The 18079-nt window shown below is 43.2% G+C and overlaps 1 protein-coding gene across 2 annotated transcripts in view; it reads left to right on the top strand.

Moving 5' to 3' along the window:
- Positions 1–18079, top strand: part of LOC105489455 (ADAM metallopeptidase with thrombospondin type 1 motif 16) — a 181162-nt gene that overhangs the window by 107621 nt on the left and 55462 nt on the right. For both annotated transcript variants that reach the window (XM_011754286.3, XM_011754287.3), the window contains exon 18: positions 15288–15414. In XM_011754286.3, coding sequence (XP_011752588.2) covers positions 15288–15414 — 127 coding nt within the window. The remainder of the gene's footprint in view (positions 1–15287; positions 15415–18079) is intronic.

Here is an 18079-nt window from a genome sequence, read left to right as displayed (position 1 = left end):
GAGATCTTCCCCATCCTCACTTTGTGTGCTGGAATGTTCTGAATCCTAGAGTGGGTGTGTCTCTTTCATATTTAAACTTTGGCTCAAGGGTTGGGTCCCAGAGTTCAACTTGAAATGATTCTGGTTTCTTCTTCCCTGCCTTGGGTCACCTTTGAGCTGATCTACTAAAAATGTCTCCTGTTCTTCATTCTTTATCTAAGTCCCTATAAATTACAAAATGTATTACCTCCCCACCAACCCCTTTCTTCCCAAAAAAGCAGAGAAAAAAACAAAGGTTTGTCTTCCAGAGAGTGGGGTGTATTCTTCAGGGGCCTGGGCTGTGTGATGTCACCCGGGCCCATTTCTTCAAGTGTATTCAGAGCTCCAGGGTCAAACAAAGAAGCCCACATCTTCCCAAAAAGCAGGAATAATTCTTTCCCTTTGCCAGAGTCTGTGCAGTTGCAGCAAGCCTCCACTCATCAGGGGTACCAGGGTCCTTCCCACGTTCCCACTATGTGGCCATGGCCTGTTCTTCTCCACCTTCTCTGTGCAGGTCTCTTTTGCCCACAGGTCTTAAGTCTGCAAACTTGGAGCCTTAAAAATGGGTAATTACTACCTATATCCAGATGGGCTGCATGTCCCTTGGCCATTGACAGGTCAAGGCTGTCAGGGAAATCAGCTAGTGAAGCCAGTTCCCTATGAAGCAGGGAATCTGCCTCTGGTAAGACATGTGAAGGTGCCTCAGCCTCCAAGCTCTAGTAAATGTTGAGATAACATGTGTCCACAGCGATCATGCCGGGCCAACCTGGCACTTAAATACACTGGGAACCATTCAGAATTTGGACTGCATCCAGGAATACACCAGTTCTCTTGAGCTGTCTTCCCTCTTCCAAGTTCAAGGTTCTGTAATGCTCATGCATGAGGCATCAGTAATATATCTAGCACATGTGATAGAAACAATGCATGCTTCTTTTGAGAGCTCATGCATTCGTTTGTGGAACATCGTCTGGTTTTCCATGTAATTTTGCTTACAGAATTGGTTTGATTTTTTTTTTCTTTTTCTTTATAAAAGGAGGATAAAGCATTTGGCAACAGCTGGAATTCATTCTATAGTTCGAATTATGGAAAACTCAGCAATTCTTTGATGAAATCATGATCTTTCAGACTTAAGACTCTTCTTCTAGACGGTCCGGCAAACATGATGGTTTTTAAGTGGTTTCCAAAGACCTGGCCAGAGTTGGTTTCTGTAAAAAGATGAAAGCAGTGCCCAAGCACATTGCTCATCAAACTCACCACCCCATGGCCAGGGTTTGTCTTTCCACAGCTAATGGATTGTTCTCTCTGAGTTTCTTACATTACCTTTTGAAGCTTATGCCCTTCCTTTCTTTTATCTATTAATATAGATCATTTAGAAAATTGGCCTCTGTGATTCTGGCATTCAAATAGACTCTGTGATTTTTCTTTCTGACAAAGATAAGTGATTGTAAGTACTGCTGAGAAGTTGCTTCATGGACGTGCCATTAGTCAGAGAAATAATACCTGAGTCTCCATAAATGTCCAGAGAAGTAATACCTGAGCTAAACGGCCAAGGAGACTCCATTCCATCATGTGAGATGAATCTAAAACATAATCATCCAAAATCTGGTATAATAATAGACCTTGGAAAGCCTCAATACTGTTGGACATATGGCTGTCTGTACATATTTTTGCATTCTCAGAATATTCATACATATGAAATTAGTCAATGGAATAAACATTTGAATTCACTTTTGTGTCTATTACTGTTTATATGGCTTGGTATATTAGCGTTCTCCAGAGAAGCAACCAAAAGGACGTATCTGTCTATCTACTTATCTATCTATCTATGTAGAGAAAAAGAGATTGATTGGGAGAGATTGGCTTACGTAATTCACCGTATGCAAGCTACAGAAACAGGGTAACCAGAGAGGTGTCTTCCAGTCTGAGTCTGAGGTGATGGCTGGAAAAGAATGCTGTAAGTCCTGGAGCCTGAAGGCCGAGGATTTGCTGATGTCCCATACAAGAACTGAATACTTTAGGTCTAAGTAGACTAATCCAAGATCTTGAGCAAGCAAATTACATGTGTATTGTCATCAAAAGTCTCTGATTAAGGACCCAAGAAAAATCCTTTGAAAACAGAGTGTGCAAGAACTGGAGTGTAGTTTCTTTTGCTTAGGTTTAGCTCTTGTAGTTTTTCCTACATGGGAGGTGGATAGGTAGGAAATAGATGTCTTGTTACTGGAGAATGGAAACATGGATTGGCACAGTGTTCTGAATATGAGAGGAGAAAGTGCCCTTGACTCCCTGCATGAGACCCGGGAAGGGGGTGACTTATTTACTCAGTCACTGTGCTCAATCCCTTATGAGAAGGAGCACACAAGCAGATGGATGTAGGAACCAGAGTGAATGAACGTTGGAACTGGCTGGTGGCTCCTGTGTGGTGGAAGCAGGCTTTGCCTGGGCCCTGTAGTAGCATCAAAGTGTGTTACAATACTCTCGTAGCTCTGCCATCCAGGAAGGGGTGTCTGAGACTCCTGGAGCCCCAGAGGGCCTGTGTTACAATCAGTGCTCTTTTAGCATTTGTAGACTGCTAAGTATTAACCAGCTCAGTGAAGGGTCAGGTGACAGCCTTTTACACCCTGTCCTCTTGGTGCCTGAGTTCTTGTCCAGCGTCCAGGAATAATCAGGTCACAGGAATAAATTGAAGGGTGGTGAACGTGGAGGACTTTACTGAGTGGTGGAAGTGACTCTCAGCAGGAAAGGGAACTGGAAAGGGGATGGAGTGGGAAGATAATCTTCCCCTAGAATCTGGCTGTCCCCAGCCAAACTCCTCTCCAACCATCCCTGACTGAACTCCTCTCCAACCATAGTCTCCAATGTCCTGCTACTTTTCTCCTCTCGATGTTCAGATGCTTCTCGCTTCTGTGTATGTGTGTGTCCACTGAGTCTGAGGTTTGGGGTTCTTATGGGCACAAGACAGGGGGCAAGGTGAAGCCAAAAGGCAACATTCTTGCAAGAAAACAGGGAGAGTTCTCACTTTGGGCTGTGGGTCCAGGCTTGAGGGTGGAACCCTTACCAGGGACCCTGCCCTCTTCTACCCAGTATTTCCCTGCCTCCTGTTCATATCAAACTGACAACAGAAAAGCAAGAGTTTGAGAGAGGATTTAGGGAGAAATCCTATAGGGGAGCTGGTCTGATAGGAGCCGTGCAGAAAATAAGGGACAAAATCAAAGATATGGAAGAAGAAATCTGAATGTCCCTGAGCAGCCTACGACTTCAGGTTCTCCAGTCAAGCAAAGACCTTCTGATCTCATGTGTTTCCCAATAGCGCTGGATTAAGCGTAACTCAAACCTACTCTTTAGTAACCCAACCATGTGACACCTGTGTGATCCCTGACAGGGTCCAGGATCCAGGAGCAGGACCCTGGTGTGATGGATGGTGTGGTGGAGAGGGTGGTGTTTGGGACTAACTTCTATTCTGCCTTCTGCTGAGAAAGGTACTTCAACTGGTTCATCACCCTGTCTGCCTCTTCTGTGTGTGTGTGTGTGTGTGTGTGTGTGTGTGCGTGCGTGCGTGCGTGCACATGTTCACTTCTGGACAGGCAGAGATGTGTGTTTTAAAGAGGCCTCTAAGGCCTCTCCAGTTCTGTGGTCTGGTCAGTCAGCAATATATAAGATGAATCAAAGTAAAACCAAATGTCAGCTACCCGGTAGCCCCTGGCTCCTTCCTCCCTCCATTCACCCCTTAGGCCTCTTTGGATGCAGAACCCTCTGGGCAGTCAGGGGAAGAAGAGGCTAGAGTAGTGGTGGACAGAGAGAGTGCAGGCAGATAGGAAAGTTCAGAGCAGTCGGGGCCTCCTCCCCAGTGTCCTTGAGCCAAGCCTGCCCAGGGTGTCAGCAAGACAGGATATCCACCTTCATGAAGGCTGAAATTTGCAAGTTTTGGGCATGTTTTTCATTACAAGTGTCATAAATAAATGTAAAGAACACAAATCATTCCTGAGACACCCCTCCTTGAAAGACATCACTGTTAAGCATCTTAGTGCACCCAACCCGTCTCTCCCTCGATGCACAGCTCTGCAAATGCATACCTTCCCTTCAGGAGGGGTCTAGTGATCAGCTTTTTCTATGTCACTATGTCATCTGTATCCTTCATTTGCAGAGAGTTTCTCCTTAGATATGAGCATGAACAACCCACTTCTAATGTGGCAGCTCACATTCTTGAGCAATTATTAATATATCCAAGTGTTATTCCTACTTTCAACAGACTATAAACAAATAATGCTTCCATACTCTAAAGAAAGTTCCTTAGAAATTACAAACATTGGCTTCACTTTTATGGAGAGTGTTTCAAATGGGGTGGTTTCTAAAAGGCTAAAACCTTTTCTCTTGGGGAAGTCCTGACTACAAATATGTGTGCGTGTGACACACACACAGAAATTTTTAATTCTATGGCACAGAGACTGAAAAGAGATTGAGTTCTGAAGATTCTGATTTCACTTTCATGAACCTGGGTGCCTGCCAGGGTAAGATCACTGTGTAAGAAATCTTGTGGAAGAGTGACTGAGATGCTCTCTGAATCATAGGACCCCAGGCCAGCAGCATCAGCATCACTTGGGAACTCCTAAGAAATGCAGATTCTTGGGCCTCTAGCCCAGACCTGCTGAATCAAAAGCCCTGGGCATGAGGCCAGGTAGTCGGTGCTTTTAATACTATGTCTCAGTGTCTAGGATGCACAGGAAAGTCGCTTTCCATTGTGTTTTCACCAGGGGACTTCTTTCCAAACACATTATATGCAAAGGACACTCACCAGTTCCTGGCTTGTACTCCAGGGAGCCCCCAGAGAGATTGCTGGAATCTCTGGCATTCAGAAGTCACAAGGAGAAAATGATTTCTCTGGGGGAAAAGCTGCATTTTAAGGAAAAACAATAACTCCACTGAATGCAGCAGTTAATTTTAAAGTGGCAATCAAAAGATTGTCGCTCAGGCATTGGGATAGGGAAAGGCCAGCCTTTATGACCTTTGAAAGGTGAGTGGAGATGCCTTAGTGCATGGGGGAGAAAACTGAAGACAAAGGCTTCCCTGGAGAACTCCCAGGAAGCAAGCCTGAGGATCATTAGCAGACTGTCCCCCCACCCCCGCAATATGACTTTAATCATGGTAATTTTGTAAAAAGAGGAAAACAATTTCTGTTAACAGAATCCCAAACCCTACTGATCTTTAAGGATTAAAGTCAACACTTTACCCTCAGAAGCAAATTGAAAGCCAAACCTATGATGGAATATGCTGCAATAGGTTCCATATGTTTTTGTCTCCATCAGCCTAGGTCTCTGCGTGTACACCAGGCACTTTCCGTTCCCCTATGCAGGGAAGGCCGTGCCACATGTAAGCATCAGTTTGCTCCCACCACCTTCTCTCAAGGGTCCTCTGTTACTCATCTTGTCATTTCTTTTTGCCCCAGAGGGGATGCTTCTCCTCTCTAAATGAAATTCTCCACTGGTGCTCTTCATCCCATTATCCACATTTCTTATCATCAAATATACCCTTTTTTTCATTCAATGTCATTCTTCCCTCTTCTTCCCAACCATTCCTTTTTCTTAAATGTGCTCAGGCCTCCATAATCGTAAACTCTTCTTTCTCCTACTCCTCTTCTTCCTTCTTTGCTTTTCAATGTGAAGCTTATGAATGCAAAATATCTGAGACAGGTCTTGGTTAATTTAGAAAGTTTGTTTTGCCAAGATTAAGGACACTGCTATGACACAGCTTCAGAAAGTCCTGAGACATGTGTCCAAGGTAGTTGGTAGTGCAGTTTACTTTTGTACATTTTTAGGGAGACATGAGACATCAATCAGTATGTGTAACGTACATTGGTACAGTCCAGTAAGGCGGGACAACTCAAAGTGGGGGCTTCCAGATTACAAGTAGATAAAAGACAACAGGCTGCATTCTTTAGAGTCCTTGATCAGCCTTCCACTGAATACACTATTAAGTCTGGCTCAGCAGTTCTGCATTTTTACATAAACAATAGGGGTGAGGAAGCAATCAGATATGCGTTTGTCTCAGGTGAGCCTCAGAGGGATGACTTTAACGGAAGGGGAGGCAGGTTTGCCCTAAGCAGTTCCCAGCTTGACTTTTCCCTTTAGCTTAGTAATTTTGAAGTCCCAAGATTTATTTTCCTCTCACAAGGTTTTCATCAGTGCAATCTGTACTTCCTGCTTGCGTTCCCACCAAGGGACTACCAACTCATCCCCAGTGCCTCAGTTTCATCTCTGCAATCCACATCATCTTCAAGGATCATTCAATCCAGACCCCACCTGGTCACCACATCCATAGGCTCTTCCTCAGCCCTTCCTCGCTGGCCTCCCTGCAGCCTTCAACAGCTGGCCACTGCTCCCTTGAAACTTCTTTCCTCTGGATTTCCAAGACCTATTTATTTCCATGAATGCAGATGTCTAACAAGATCAGGGCCCTCCTTTCTTTGTATTCTCCCTTAGAGTGATGGCTTATCAAATGCTTTTCCCCACCATCACTACCCAGGAAGGGGCTTGTGTCTTTTTGCATGAATCTCTGCCTCTATCTCTGTTTTGTCAGTCCTACACCTACGGTGGCCTGAAGGGCACCTTTGCTTGGTTTGCCCCATTGTAGTGAATTCACACCTTCTTGGCAACAGGGGTCAGTTTCCCAGTTACCTCAGATACTTCTCTGGACTTTTTACAGTCAGGTTTGATTTTTTTCAAGTTACCCAAGAATCTCTGATCATTCATCTCGCTCTCCCTGTTTCTAGTCCTTTCTTTTCCCCACTTCCAATAATCAGTTATCAGATCCATCTTAACACCTATCTCTTGAACTTCCTAGATACATAATCATACCACATAAGCTTTCCCCTTGTCATAACTTTCATACTCCTTATATTCTTTATATTTTGTCAAATTGTGTCAGCCAGCATCTCCAAAATAATTTTAACTAATAATAGTTAATTTTTTTTATTTCTGACTTTAATAGTAATATTTCTAGTGTTTCCCATAATGCTAGCTTCTAGGTTTAAATGAACATACAAGTACCTACATACACACATAAACACACAAACTCATACAAATATTCAGATACAGTGATGTGAGTAAATATCCATCTGTTGTCTGTTTCATTAATATTTTTATCAAAAATAGAGGGTAAATTTATGAAATGCTGAACTTTATTACATTTATGGAGTTTATGTTTGTCCTTTAATTCATTAAATGGTGAAATATATTAACATATTTTCTTGACATTGAACCATCCTTACATTCCTGCTGTGAATCATTATCTGATGATTTATTTCTTTCTAATATGCTATTTGATCTTGCCTTCTCTTAATTTATTTGGTATTTTTCTCATTAATATTCCTAAGTATTATTGAGCTGTAGTTTTCTTTTGTGTGCTAAAATATACTACATTCATTTCTATAAATGCTAGAAATCTTTCATATTTTTTATGCTCTGGAACAATTTAATAGCTTTGGTGTTAACTGTCTCCTAGCATTTGGTAAAATATATTTGAAGCAGCTGAATCAGTTGCTTTTTGAAGGAGTTAGATCTTTGGTAAGCTTTTATATTATTATGTGTGGTAATTGGACTACTTAGATTGTTTATCCCTTCTGGAGTTAGTTTTTCTAATTAAGAAAACCATATTTTTAAATGTATAATTTAAATTTTAATTTTATATATTTGGAAGTAGTATCCCATTAGATTATTTTCATTTCTTCTACATGTAAATATTTTCTTATTCTCATTTCTTATCTAGCATATTGGTGCTTACTATTTATTTTCTTCATGAAGTCAATGAATCAGTGACAGTTTCACCAAGAAAATAGAAACATTTCTAGGTATTTCAAGCAAGAAGTTAATTAATACAGAGGATTGGTTGTTTACAAAATAGAAAGATTGAAGGAGTAAAGGCCAGACATCTGTAGCTCTCAGAGTTACTCTGGATTTTGAAAAGCCAGAAAGTTGCAGAAACTTTTAGAGATCAATGGTGATGATTACAGGTAATCCAGCACTGGAGCAAGTGATTCCCAGGGAAGGTTTGAAGATGGCCACAGACCTTTGCATCTGCCAAAACCTATCCTTACATCCACTGCTTCCAAAGATGGGAGCATGTGGCTTCTCACTCTCTTTCACCTTCCAAATCTCATGCTAGTGCCTCTGATTGGTGGGATCTAACTGAAAGCTTCACAGATAAGAGAGTTAGAAAATGTACTCCTGATTTTTAGAACCTGTGATACAGAGGAGAGTGCGAAAGAAGAAGGTATGCAAAGTTGTATGTTATTATGTTCAACATATTGACTTCTGTTTCTAATATATTGACTTTTGTTTCTATATCAGATCCCTCTTTCTGCTTTCTTGGGCTATCCTTTATTTCTAACATCCTAATTAAAAATATTTGATTCACTTATTTTTATTCTTATTCATATATTGACATAAGTATTTAAGGCCATGAATTGTCCTCTGAATACTGCTTTAGCTACATTCCATGGATTATCTTTTGTAGCATTTTCATCATTTTCTTAAGTAAGTTTTTTTGGAACCTGCTACCTGCTCTTCTTTTTGCTCTATTTCTATTAATTGCTAAAACTTTCAAAGGAACACTTTACATTCCTCTTTTATTTCCTAATTATATACTTACCTTATGTGCTTGTCATCCATCAGGTGTTCTCAACTGAAGCTTCTACTGTCCCTCATAAGGAGCATTTGGAAACCCGTGACAGATTTTAGTTGTCATGATAATTGGGAGAGGGATGCTACTGACATTTAGTGGGCAGGATCCAGGGTTGCTAAAAGTCTTGCAATATGCACTGCTGTGCTACATAACAAGGAATGTTGTTGCCTAAAATGCTAGTAAAGTCTCATTAAGGAAAACAAAAGGTTTCTAAAGTCACAGCTAAAAAATAACTGGCTGAGGCAAAACTTGCACATACATTGGACAAACACAGTGTTTTTCATTGAGTTTTAAATTTTTTTTACTACATTGTTACTAAATTATCACATGACTTACTAGATCCAGACTTCCCTGTTATCCAATTAACAGGTAAAAGTTCTGAGACTTGGACCTGGGACTTTGCCCACACTGAGGCAGTTCGAGTGAAGCCAAACAAATGTCTCCAATAAGAAAAAAATCTAAGGCCATGAATAAAGTCAACTTCTGTTTCTATTTCAAAGCAAAACAGATTCCTTATTTGCTTTGTTAAGAGACTGTACCTTGCATAGAATCATCAATGATCATAAAGGCATGATTCTTTATTCAGACTTGAACAAAAGGTTTGAATTTCACATGTTTTTAATTTCAAAACAGGAAACCAAACTGAAGCCATTATTTATAGAATCACACCTCCTTAAAAGCCATAAGAGTTTGGTTAAGAATTAAAAAATGGACTTTAAACTTGAAAAGTAAGTGTACGTAGAGGAACAGATTAATTTTCACCTGTATTCATTAGACCTCTAACAGTTTTAGAAAAATAGTATCATTATTCAGTATGTTTCTTATTTAAATTGGATCATCATAACTATTACACTTAAGGAAGTCTGTAAGATTTTCTGCAGAACATTTTAAAACAAACATTTGTTTCTTCTTCTAATTTAATAGTCTCTCAGCCCTAGTTAGCGAGTGGAAAGTGGGTTCATTAAACATCTTCAAACTGCATCTCAGCATTGATACATGAGTCAGTCATCGAAATTGTGCCCCAGTTTGCCCTTAAGTAATATATAAAGAAAAGAATATACCCCATTTTGATGATGTTTGGGGGAATAAGTATTAGTTAATCCACTAGTAACTTGTCCAAGCTTAAAAGTTAATGAATATAACAGAATTTACTCAAAAACTACTTACTAAGTGAAGTGACAAACAAATCCATGCTTACTACTGAAATTATAACAATGAATAACACATGCACTCTGCCCCTGAGAAATCTGTTCCAACAGATGACACACAAATGTTAACAGAACCTTATAATTAGAGTCACCATGTAATGCATTACTGGAATGCAAACAGGGATGTAATGATGTAATGCAAACTGCAACATAATGCAAACTACAACGTAATGCAAACAACTGGGATGCTTTGAAAGGAAAAGATGTTACTGCTACCCTTTTTCAGGGCAAATGTGTATAAAGCTGAGCTAGCTGGACATGAACTGTTTTTATTCACAGCACTTCTGACACCAAATCAGTGGGGTTTTTCCACACTAACAACCAGTTCTCCAATTCTGTAGATGCTGCTAGCTGGGTGTCCTACAATTCAGTTCAATTCTGATACTGACTACCTGGAATTAGCCTCAGACCCCAGAGGGGTAAGAGCTCAATTCCCCACGACTGTCCTCCTCTCAGATGCCAGTTTCCAGTCTTGGGTCTCATGGGTACCCACAACTTGCCTACAAAGTCAGGGGTTCCCACAGGCTTTCCCCTTCAGGTTTGCTAATCTGCTAAACTTTCCCTTTCAGGTTTGCTAATCTGCTAAAATGGCTCATAAAACTCAAGAAGCCACTTGATTTACGATCATAGGTTTACTACAAAGGTTACAAATGACGAAGAGTTACGTAGGTCTTGAGGTCTCGAAGGGTCCCGAGCACAGGGGCTTTTGACCCCATGGAGTTGGGATGTGCTACTCCCCACCATGTGGATGTGTTTACCAACTACCAATCTCTCTGAACTCCATCATTAAAGAGGTTGAATGACATCAGAATGATTGATTAAATCATCAGCCATCAGTGATTAGCCAGGTCTCAAGCCTCTTTGCCCTCTCTGGATGTTGGTGAGGTCAGGGTGTGAGGACTGAAAGTTCCGTATTCCAGAGATCCCAGGGGTCTTAGGAGCTGTGTGTACTAATCACACTGGGGTAAACTGAAATAGAAATCAATGGTGGCTTCTAAGTTTGCCCAGAGCAGACTTATGCTTCTCAAAGTGTAGTCCTTGGTCCAGCATCAGCAGTAGCAATTGAGCCTTTGTTAGAGATGCAAATTCTAAGACCCAACCACAGACCTGCTGCAGCTGAAATCTAGAAGCAGAGCCTGGCACTCCTTGTTTTAATGAATGAGCCCTTCCAGGGTGCTCTGATACCCACTCAAGCTTGAGAACCAGTGAGCCAAGGAATCTAAAGAAGCGGGTATTTGACTCCGATTGAAAGGGATGAGAAGAAACCTGCCGGGGAAGCCCAGAGGCATGGCGGTAGAGCACAGCACCCCAGGTGGAGAGAACAGCAGGTGGACGGCCCTGGGGAGTCAGAGGACCATAGAAGAGCTTGCAGGGCAGGGTCACAGCATCACAGGGCTAGAAGGGCAAGGCTGGGAAGTCCGGAGCTTAAACACAGAAAAAAAATGGGCTTTTAGTCTGGGAGTGGCAGGAATGTGTGCATGTGTATGTATATTTTTAAAAGGAAATGCCATTTTTAAAAGGACATTCATTTGCTGGAAAACAGAAGCTGATCCAGAACAGAGTGCTGCTCTTCCCTCCTGAGGGTGGAAGTGGTTATGAGGCCTTGACTATGAGGCATTTGGGGCACATCATTGCCCACCCCTCGGTACCTGTGTCTGTGTTGAGTGTGACGTGTTGGCTCACAGAGCTGGTCCACTACTATCTCAGGGACACTGACAGTGATATGTTTCTGGGACATCCTTTCCACTGTGCAGCGATTTGGGTCATCGTGCACAACCTCTGTGAATCCTGTACACACCTGCACATGTCTCTGACCCGCTGAGTCCCACCTGAGCTGCAACCGAGCCTTGTCCAGCATCACGGATGGAGCGGGATCCTATGACCACTCAGGCTTCTGCAGATTCCACTTCTACTCTCGTCTCCAACACAAGGACACATCTGTTGAATCGAGGTTCAGGCAGCTGAGCATCAGAATTCTAGAAATCCACCCTGTTTACTGTAAAAAGTATCTGAGACAGATCTCAGTCAATTTAGAAGTTTATTTTGCCGAGATTAAGGATAGGCCAGAAGAAAGGAAGACAGAATCCCAGAAACACAGTCTGTGGTTTGTGCCTTTCTCCAAAGATGATTTATTTTGAAAGCTTCAATATTTAAAGGGGAGAAGTGGACTGGAGGGGAAAGAGTAAGGTTATGGTCCCACTACTGAATCAACAGGTCACAAGGGAAAAGGAGCAGGCAGGGAATCGTCAACTGAGTATTCATCTCACTCAGTAAATTGGCACTGTACACCAGATAAGGTGAACATGCGGTAGCTACCAGTGGGGGTGTTTAACCTTGTATCTGCAGCTTTCTTTTTAGGAACAAAAGGAAAGGCAGCTTTTTGCATGACTCAGTTTTCAGCTTGATTTTTCCTTTTGGCGTAGTGAATTGGAATCCTGAGTTTTTCTTTTCTTTTAGCATTACTCTCGCCCCACCGTGTCGTCCCCTTTCAAAGGCTGCCCTGAGCAGCTCCCTCCCCCCACCTCCACTACACCTACCTGGGGGGATGTTGGACAATCAAAGGCCAATCCCAAATCCATCTTTGATTTTCCTAAATTGATCTTTTAGAACAGATGTTGAAACTGCAAACTTACCAGAGTACTAGAAATATTTACTTGTATTGTCTTTCTGTTGCCCAAAGGGATTTAGGTCCATCTTCAATGGATGCCTCCTTAGTCCTCTTGCTTTTAGTCTGTAGCGGTTTAAATCTTGTTCTTTCATAGAAATATTCTCTTTCAAGAGGCTCAATATGTTAAAATAATTTTCTTACATTTTTAGAATATGTATCAAAGTCATTTTTAAACAACCTATTCCCGATCAAAGATCACTAAAATCAGAGAAATAATTGCAAAATTCACCTTAAGGGGGCATCATGCACTTACCTGGGTTAAATATATAATTCTGCCAAGTTAGCAGAGAGATGACTGGTTTTACAAAACTAGGAGGGTCCTATGTAACTTCTCTTTCTGCTTTATCAATGCTCAAAGGGCTAAACCCCAAAAAATGGGTGGTTTGGGGCTTAGACCCATGAGCTCCTACAGTGGCTCCTGCTTTAGAACTTAGGAGAGCTGCCCTCCTCTTTACACTTGAGAAAACTGATAATGTGTGGAGTGTGACTTTCCCTTCTGAATGGCCCCACTCCTTTTGACTAAGCAATGCCAAAATGTCAAACTTGTTTTCAATGTATATTTTAGAGACTTTCAATTCTCTTTAAGTCAGGAGGGGTTTGACTTCTGTGGAACTGGCATGAGAGATTTTCATGCCTGGTGTCTACAGTCTGCTCCTTTCCTCCTCGGAGACAATCTCTTTGTTGTATTTCCTTATAAGCAAACTCTGAGTTGTCTGAGTCCATCTGAGTTGTACACAGCTTGGGCTGCAGAGGAGTGAAAACAGGTGTTCTGCCCAATCTGCAGGACTCCTTCATCCGTATTTCCAAAGGCAGTGATAAAATCACTTTTAGTTCTGAATGTATTTTGTGTTTGCTTATTTATTTATTTATATTTATTTATTTTTTTTGGAGACAGAGTCTCGCTCTGTCGCCCAGGCTGGAATGCAGTGGCACGATCTCAGCTCACTGCAAGCTCCGCCTCCTGGGTTCAGGCCATTCTCCTGCCTCAGCCTCCCAAGTAGCTGGGACTACAGGCGCCCGCCACCTCGCCCGGCTAGTTTTTTGTATTTTTTAGTAGAGATGGGGTTTCACTGTGTTAACCAGGATGGTCTCGATCTCCTGACCTCATGATCCGCCCGCCTTGGCCTCCCAAATATTTTGTGTTAATTTTAAATCAACACTAGTTTGGTTCTATTTATTTTTTCCCCTACTGCGTTAACTCTTTTGAGACAGGGTTTCCCTCTGTCATCCAGGCTAGAGTGCAGTGAAGCACCATTTCGGCTCACTGCAGCTTCTGCCTTCCAGGCTCACGTGATCCTCCCCTCAGCCTCCTGAGTACCTGGGACTACAGGCGCATGCCACCATGCCTGGCTATTCTTTGTATTTTTTGTAGAGATGGGGTTTCGCCATATTGCCCGGGCTGGTCTCAAACTCCTGGACTCAAGCGATTCACGTGGCTAAGCCTGTCAAAGTGCTGGGATTGTAGGTGTGAGCCACCATGCCTGGTCCTGCATTCACTCTTTAATATCATTCCTCAAAGTGTCTTTTAGCTGTAATTTTTTTTTTTTTTTTTTTTTTTTTTTTTTTGTCGGAGTCTTGCTCTGCCGCCAGGCTGGAGTACAGTGAGCGGCACGATCTCGGCTCACTGCAACCTCCAACTCCCTGGTTCCAGCGATTCTCCTACCTCAAACCCCTGAGTAGCTGGGAATATAGGCACATGCTACCACGCCCAGCTAATTTTTGTATTTTTAGTAGAGATGGAGTTTCACCAAGTTGGTCAGGATGGCCTCTATCCCCTGACCCTGTGATCCACCCAGCTCAGCTTCCCAAAGTATCTCTTTCTTATTGTGGCAAAATATATGTAAAATTTGCTATTTTCACCATTTTTGAATGTACATTTTAGTACTATTAAGTACATTCACATTGATGTACAACCATCACCAGCATCATTTCCAGAATTTTTTCATCTTCTCAAACGGAAACTCTGTGACTATTAGACATTAGCTCCCAATTCTCCCTCCTCCGAGATCCTGGTAACCATCATTCTACTTTCTGTCTCAGTGAATTGACTATTCCTGGTACCTCACTTAAGTTAAAGTCCCTTTGAGATAAATTTAATTAATTGAAATATTGAACAAATATAGGAATGTTCACAAAGTCTTAAATAGATAGAGGCTGAGAATCAAACAAACTTGCATTTCCATCGACTTCCTTCTATGCAACACCTAAGCCATGATTGTTAAAGTTAGCCTTTCAGATTTAGCTCTCTGAATTTTCTGGTGACAAACTGCTTGTTGTTTTGTTGTCTGTGTTTCCTGCTGATTTATTACTGTTTCTTGTTGTCATCTCAAATGGAAAAGTGGAACAGGCATATTTAATATTGGTGTTTCTGCTGAAAATCCAATGGTGTTTTCAGCTATGGAAAGAGTAGAAAAGAAGCAGGTACACTTCAGCAAATGTATGACGACATCAATCGCAAAACGAATGTTGACTTTAAAGACGTTAAAATAAAAATATGGAGGGAAAATATATACATCTTAAAATGAATGAAACTCACTAATTACAACTTATGAAGACAGGTCAGAAAAGTGGAATATTAATAGTTGGCCAGTTGGTCATTAACACAAAGATATACCAGTGTGGCTAAGATTTTTTAAAAGATATTTTATTAGCTCACCATCTACCTTTTACTGTGGGGCATGCATGTGAGTCTTTATTCTACTTTTCATCCTTCTCTACAGGACAGATGACTGTGAGAGAGGGCTGCTACAGAGACCTGAAGTTTCAAGTAAATACATCTTTCTGCAATCCCAAGACTCGACCTGTCACGGGGCTGGTGCCTTGCAAAGTATCCGCCTGTCCTCCCAGGTAAGAAGCATCGTGTTCATCAAAGCAGGTTTCCCAGGTTGCAGACATGCTCAGCGAGTCTTATAGCTCCTGGTGTAGACAGAGAAGTGCTGATGGCCATCATGTCACTCATAACAGTGGAGAAGCAAAGGGGACAAGAGCTTCCTGGACAAGGGACCTAGAGAGTATGTTTAGTTGGGAAGTGGTCTGGAAATTCTTGTGACTGCAAGTGGACATTCTTAGAATGGCGTCCTATTTGTTGTATTTGTGCTTTCATTGGTTGCAGGCTGGCAGGAGTGATAACACGCTATGGTGATAATGATGCATTCTCTCTTAGCCTGCTGGCCTGTCCACTAGTGTGTGCTTTTCTTGCCGAATGAAACTTGCTGGAAGAACGCATCAAAAGGCCTGCCAGTGGGGAATGGACCCTGGATTCCTCAGTGCCTTGCAAACATACAATTGTGAGGGCTGAAGCCACAGAAGGTCAGGGTTCTTGTCACCCTACTCTACCCTCACTGCTACTGCCCCTAGGAGTTCCTAAACCCAAGCTTGGGTTCTCTAAGGCAGGACGTGGGGAAGGACCCCCTTGAGGCAGCCATGGTCCTACTGCACTGTCAGGAGCTATCACGTCTGGGCAAGGCCTTCATCCCGCTGTTCTTCACTTTCTTCATCTTTATGTGGGACACGTCACAGAAGGTTGTGAAACTGATGCAAGATTTTTCTCAGGCTCTTTGCTGGACTCCCAGCAGGGGTGCCTTGTCTACTTGGCCTCCTGCACTCAACCCCTTGTGGGAGGGAGCATGTGAGCAAGTGAGTACAGGATCCAGCTCGTCGCTCTGAAGACACAGGAGCAAGCTCCGGGTAAAGCCCGCAGCCAGACCAGGCGTGTTGCCTGGAGAGGAACACAGTGGTACCCAGGCAAGGGTGCCCGTGACCCCAGATCCCCAGAGTGGGTGTTAATGTGCTAATTAGCTTTTTTAGTTCCATCATCCACAGCCCAATGGACAGAGGTGTGTTAGCCGCTCAGTCAGCCCTGACCCTGTAGTGTGGGGCAGCTGCCCTCCACTAGCGGGGGCAAAGGGCCAGCCTTTCTGGTACCCACACTCAGTGGGCCCCAAGCTCTTGTCCAGCATCCAAGAAGAATGAGGTCATGCTTGACTACTGAAGGATGGTGAGGGCAGATAATTTTATCAAGCGATGAAAATAGCTCTCAGCAGGGAGGGGAGCTGGAGAGGGTACGAAAATGGCAGGTTGTCTTCTCCCCAAGTCAGCAGGTCTCCTCCCCCAAGTTAGGCCATCTCCCCTCTACCAACTGAGCCTGGGGTCTTTAGAGGCACAGGATGGGGGCAGGCCAGGCCATATGTACTATTGGAAGGGCAACATTCGATTGCTTAAAAGGCATTATTGAGAAAAAACCAATTGAAAGAGAGTAGGCAAACAGGAATGGAAGTTCTCACTCTGGTCTGTGGGTTTTGGACTGGTTTTGGCTTGAAGTTGGGGTTTCATGGGGACCTGCCCCTGTCTGCCTAGGATTTCTCTGCCTCCTGCCTCTATTAAAATGCACCTGAGATCACATATTTACAGAATGAAATTCTAGCTCCAACTAGATCTTTCAAATAGCCCAAGGCACTCGAAGACTTAATACAAGATAATCTAATACATTTTGATGATAAAGATCCACAATAGCTAGCAAATTGATCCCAAGTTTGCTGAACTATGCCTCAAAAGCATGAAGCTGGGTACTCTCCCCGAGGCAATAAAGTACAGGAAGGTGGGAGGCACTGTCTCTTTTTGGAGGTGTTACCCCTGGTCTCTCTCTCAGTAAAGAGAAGGAGGTCACTTACCAACATCTGAAGACCCAGGACCCTTCTTGCAATCACAGTAAGGAGGACACCTCCTTGGGAAGATCTTGTCCTTCCAGCACACCTGCCCTTGATGTGATCAGGGACCTGTCACCTTATAAAGCCACCAGCTCTGCCCCAGTCACGGTTCCTGAACCACCACTTCCCAAGACCTGCTATCGAGAGAGATGCAGTCAGAATTTACACAAGAAATTAAGTGCTTAAGATGCAGCACACCTGTAATCCCAGCACTTTGGGAGGCCGAGACGGGCGGATCACGAGGTCAGGAGATTGAGACCATCCTGGCTAACCCGGTGAAACCCCGTCTCTATTTAAAAAATACAAAAAACTAGCCGGGCGAGGTGGCGGGCGCCTGTAGTCCCAGCTACTCGAGAGGCTGAGGCAGGAGAATGGCGTAAACCCGAAAGGCGGAGCTTGCAGTGAGCTGAGATCCGGCCACTGCACTCCAGCCTGGGCAACAGAGCGAGACTCCGTCTCAAAAAAAAAAAAAAAAAATGATGCAGCACACTGAGGCGTGGGACACCCTCTGGGGGACTCTTCCCAGTATCAACCAGGGCCTGTGGAGTTGATGCACACCCATGATGATGCTCCACGGCCCTCAGCTGTCCCTGAGCCAACCCTGTGGGCCACTGCAGGAGAGCTGGCTGCTGGCCTTTCCCACCCTGACAGGCCTCCAGCCTGTGCTGAGCTCCATGACAAGAGCACAACCCACTCACCAGGGGCTCCCTCTGTGTCTGGAATGACACACCAAATACAGACACGCCCACATCGTTTAGGAAATAAACCCCATGGCTGGCTGAGGCAGTATGTAGCATGGCACCGTT

Source organism: Macaca nemestrina, chromosome 6 (assembly GCF_043159975.1).
Source record: "Macaca nemestrina isolate mMacNem1 chromosome 6, mMacNem.hap1, whole genome shotgun sequence".
Lineage (NCBI taxonomy): Eukaryota > Metazoa > Chordata > Mammalia > Primates > Cercopithecidae > Macaca > Macaca nemestrina.
This window is presented reverse-complemented; position numbering and strand designations above follow the sequence as displayed.